The 4,792-nt window shown below is 60.4% G+C and overlaps 1 protein-coding gene across 1 annotated transcript; it reads left to right on the top strand.

Annotated features, from left to right (window-relative positions):
- Positions 1 to 791: 791 nt before the first annotated feature.
- On the top strand, positions 792 to 2,491 carry LOC136512930 (mitogen-activated protein kinase kinase kinase 18-like). Its single transcript, XM_066506935.1, has one exon. The coding sequence runs from the start codon at positions 1,034 to 1,036 to the stop codon at positions 2,474 to 2,476; it is 1,443 nt and encodes a 480-aa protein (XP_066363032.1). The 5' UTR covers positions 792 to 1,033; the 3' UTR covers positions 2,477 to 2,491.
- The last annotated feature ends 2,301 nt before the right edge of the window (positions 2,492 to 4,792 follow it).

Below are 4,792 nucleotides of genomic sequence, written 5' to 3'. Positions count from 1 at the left end.
TCAGTCAGTGCATGCACGGGACGAGTTTCGGTTAGTGTTCGTGAACGACACCGTACATCATGCATTTGAGTATTTGACCGGGACAGCAGCTTGGAATAGTAGCAATCGCGCGCCACCATCCGCAGTCTAAGAGCAGGGGGGGGGGGGGCGCTGCGGCTGCTGCTGAGTGCTGACGCAGCCGCTGCGTCTGAGCTTGCGTTACAAAGAATGTTTTTTTTTCCTAAATGTTTAACGGAGGATCTGGTGGCATGTGTTTTTTTTCCTAAATGTTTAGCGGGAGGATTTGGTGGCTACACACCATAACTTTGCTGTAGACTTGTACAACGCTACAGACAAGGGAGTGTGGAACGACCAACCGTGGCCCCTCGGAGCAAAGCGCACAGGCTGCCTGCATGAAGAGCGCCTTTCAGGTGCGCACGCGCTGACTTGGACCATGGATCGAAAATTCGACACGACGGCTTTCTGTTGTCACTCCAAAGTACACAGCAGTGTACACCAACCTTCCCTCGCACCGCCGTGGATGCACTCCACACTGTTTCGTAGAACTCCTCTCCTCTACACTGGCCTGACCCGTCGGAGTTGACTGCGAAGGTTCGTCCGATAATCACCCGCAGAGCAGAGTCCGCAGAACCCCGGCGCGTTCCCACCAGTCCACCACGCGCGCGAGTCGTGCCTATCCGGCGGGCCGTCCACACCACAGACCACACGGCATTTACGCACGAGCGCGTGGCCGCGGGGAAGAGACTTGCTTCCCACGCCTTTTGGTGGCCTCCGTATCCATGGGCGCTTTTGCCACACGCCAAATTTCTAAACTTGCAATCCTTCCTAATCCCGGCCCCCAAGCACAACCATCCTCCTCTATAAACGCACCTGGCACCAGCCACAAAAAGACTAAGCACGAGAGCAAAAGGCAAGGCCAGCTCGAGACAAGTCGAGGCCAACAGAAACAACCACCACCACCACCGAAGCAACAGCAAAGACGCACGCGAGAAACAAGAACAAGGCGGATCGCAATTCACAACAACTTCTGCGCATGGCGATGGCCGTGAGCGGGGGGAGGTGGACGCGGGTGCGGACGCTGGGCCGCGGCGCGTCGGGGGCGGAGGTGTTCCTGGCCGCCGACCACGATTCCGGGGAGCTGTTCGCGGTCAAGTCTGCGCCGGCGTCGTCGGCGGGCGCGGAGCTGCTGCGGCGGGAGCGGGGGCTCATGGCGGGGCTCCGCTCGCCGCACGTCGTCCCCTGCATCGGCGGCCGCGGCGGACGCGACGGCTCGTACCAGCTCTTCCTCGAGTTCGCGCCCGGCGGGTCGCTGGCCGACGCCGCGGCCAGGAATGGCGGGCGTGGGCTCGACGAGCGCACCGTCGCTGCCTACGCGGCCGACGTCGCCGCGGGCCTCGCGTACGTCCACGGGGCGGGGCTCGTGCACGGCGACGTCAAGCCGCGGAACGTCGTCATCGGCGGCGACGGCTGCGCCAAGCTCGCCGACTTCGGGTGCGCGAGGATGGCGGCCGACGGCGACGGGCCGATCGGCGGCACGCCGGCGTTCATGGCGCCGGAGGTGGCGCGCGGGGAGGCGCAGGGCCCGCCCTCCGACGTCTGGGCGCTCGGGTGCACCGTCATCGAGATGGCCACGGGCCGCGCGCCGTGGGCCGGCGTGGACGACGTGCTCGCCGCGGTGCGCCTCATCGGGTACACGGACGCCGTTCCGGAGGTGCCCCGGTGGCTGTCCGCGGAGGCCAAGGACTTCCTGGGAAGGTGCCTGGCGCGGCGCCCCAGCGACCGGGCCACGGCGGCGCAGCTGCTGGAGCACCCGTTCATCGCCTACGCCGGCAGCTGCGACCGCCAGGCGGCGCATGACGCCGCCAAGGGCGGATGGGTGTCGCCCAAGAGCACGCTGGACGCGGCATTCTGGGAGTCCGACAGCGACGACGACGACCACGACGTCGTGTCGGCACAGAGCACCGCCGAGAGGATCGGGGCGCTGGCCTGCCCCGCTTCGGCGCTGCCGGACTGGGACTCTGACGAGGGCTGGATCGACGTGCTCTCCACACCAGCCGAAGCATCGTCGTCCGACGCGACGAACGCGCCGGCGGACGAGGACGTCCCTTGCGTCGACGGCGGCGGTGCCGGAAGCGAGGAAGAAGTGGTGAGGGCAGAGGCCGCCGAGCCCCTCGACATTGACGTTGACGGCGCCCACAATGTAGGAGAAACCGACGCTTCACCTGATCACGAGTGGCATCTCCGTGTGAATTCACCCTGTGATGGTGAAACTCCATGTAAATTACTGTGTGACACCAACGATGCAATGGATTTCGTTCTTGCCCCAATTTTGCTCTGTTCACCCCCATTCTGGATTTCCAGAATTTTTCTCTTTCCGTTTTCAAAAAAAATCCTCCCTTTCTGGCATAAGAATCGCTGCTTCGAATTCACACGTAAAATTCACCGCTGCGCTGCGCGTACAGGTGTAAAACCGTGAGGGAATTACCAGTCGCTTTGCGCCGACCGCGTAGCCGTGACTGTGTGTAACTCTCAGTGACCCTGACGATGATGGGGGAAGGGCACGAGAGCCTACCAGAGGTCAATCTCCAATCACCGTGCTCGGCTCCGGTCGAGCTTCCCCAGCACGGCACGCACCGAAGGTTCCAAGGCGAGAAAGAGCCGCGTCGACACGGAAAAGCGCAGCGTCAGCGCGGACGCAGAAAGGGTCTCTGCCAATGCCATCCCGGAGTTAACTTCGCCAGCGCGCACTGGCACTGCCGCCCCGCCACGGTCAAAAACCTTGAGAGCTCTTGCTCCGTAACCCGGGGGTCCAGGAACGGACCACGTGCGAGCCGCCGGCTGGCGACATTAAAAAATGGGGGCTAGCAAGCACTAGCAGTACCAGCAGCGGTTGCCCCTTTTACAAGTAAGCGTCGCGTTCGCGTCCTCCGGACTCCGGTTGCTTCTCCCGGTGGGGATCCGTCAGGCTAGGCGCGACGAGGAGTGGAGGCAGGGGATATCCTGCCGTGGGTGCCGATCCACCCCGCCCGGCGGCCAGCGCTTTCCCCTGCTTGCCTGCCAATGCACCGCGGACTCCTCGAGCGCTACCGTGTCGGTGCGGGACCAGGAGGAGCTGGGCCGTGGCTCCTGGCCGCGCTGTAGGTTCTCACCCTTCACCGGCTCACCGCTGTCCGCCTGTGCTTTCCAACGTTTCCAGACTGTGAAAGAGAGGGGGGCGTAGCTCACTAGCTCAGCTCAGTTGGTCCACACGGCACGTACAGCCGGTTGCCAGCCGTCGGATCACGCACGCAAGCGAAGGGCGCGTTTAGTTGGTGCCAAAATTGGCGCCGCCGAAATTCGGCATGCACTGTAACGTACTGTAGCATTCCGTTTGTATTTGATAGTAATTGTCCAATCGTTGACTAATTAGGCTCAAAACGTTCGTCTCGTAAAGTACAACCAAACTGTGCAATTAGTTTTTGATTTCGTCAACATTTAATACTTCATGCATGTACCGTAAGTTTGATATGACGGGGAATCTTCTTTTTGTATAGTGCAAAAGTTGGGAAATTGGAGGAACTAAACAAGCCAGCGATACGCTCGATGCGCCGCCTGCCTCAGCAATCCCTCCCTCGCGGAGTAATCTTCCGAACACAAATGTAATGTGCGACGCGGACGCAGCGCTGGTTCGGATTTCTCAGGTCACTCGCCGGACGGATCCAACACCACGTGGCGCGAGAAGGTTGGACGTCACGTCACATCACCGAAGGTGTTCGGCTGACAGGTAGGGGCACTGTGCGAACAGGCCTGGTCGCCGCCGCGCCGCAGCAGGCTCGCACTCGCACCGATACGGGGACGGCGGTATGGGTAGTATCTTCCCAGGCGGCAAGCGCGTCAGACTGAGCAGGCCCGGCATGGACGCACCGCGCGCGAGTACAAGTGGACGGCACCGCACACAAACCGCCGCACGTCGTCTGAGTCGGACGGCGTCAGGCCGGAGCCGGACCACGGAGAGAGTCCACGGTCCACGAGTGACCGGCGGGCGTTGCGGATACATGGGGGCCGCGCCCGTTCGTTTCCATCATCTGATTGTCGTCAGCTCACACCCGAGCAGTAGAGCGAGGTGAGCCCGCGGCTTTTCCGGTTACCCCCACCCCGGGTGCTCCTGACTCGCCGGCTGATGAGTGCCTTTTCCCCGGGTGCTTTCTGTTGCTTTCGCCGCCTTTGCCCTCCCTTCCAAGCAACGGACCGAGGGAAGGAATAATCTTCAAGGGCCGGAGAGAGATCCGGACGGTTAATTACTTTCATGTTTCAGCCGATCGCTGTCACGGGCGCGTACGTCCTGATGCAATGCAGCGTCTAAATCGCCGTCTCGGCGATCACGCATCAAGAGTGCTGGATGGATTACGCGGCGGAGGGGTCATGCGTCTGAGGATCCCGTGAAACGACATGATTTTTATTAATTAGGAGTAGGAGTAGTCACAGATACTTTAGTTCTACTTATATAGATGAGTGCGGCTAAACTCGATGCTTCTTGCGAGCCATGCAAGCAAGGCCAAGTGCACCTGGCAGTACATGATAGGCGGACTACGGACTACAGTGGTGCCGTAATGTGACTTAAGATGTAATCCTAGGAGTACTACTCGTGTCAACCTCTAGCTACTAGTCAGGCACTTAACAAAAATCTATGGTAATGGACTTTGTGTAGGAGTGACAGTACAGAAACTTCCATCATCATGACACCATAATTTGCGACGGATCTTGGTACCCAGTTAAGTAAATCTTACTGCTGTTCACAAAAAAGTTAACTACG

The sequence above is a fragment of the Miscanthus floridulus genome, chromosome 16 (genome assembly GCF_019320115.1).
Source record: "Miscanthus floridulus cultivar M001 chromosome 16, ASM1932011v1, whole genome shotgun sequence".
Taxonomy (NCBI): Eukaryota; Viridiplantae; Streptophyta; class Magnoliopsida; order Poales; family Poaceae; genus Miscanthus; species Miscanthus floridulus.
Note: the sequence above shows the minus strand (reverse complement) of the source record. Positions and strands in the feature narration are given on the sequence as shown.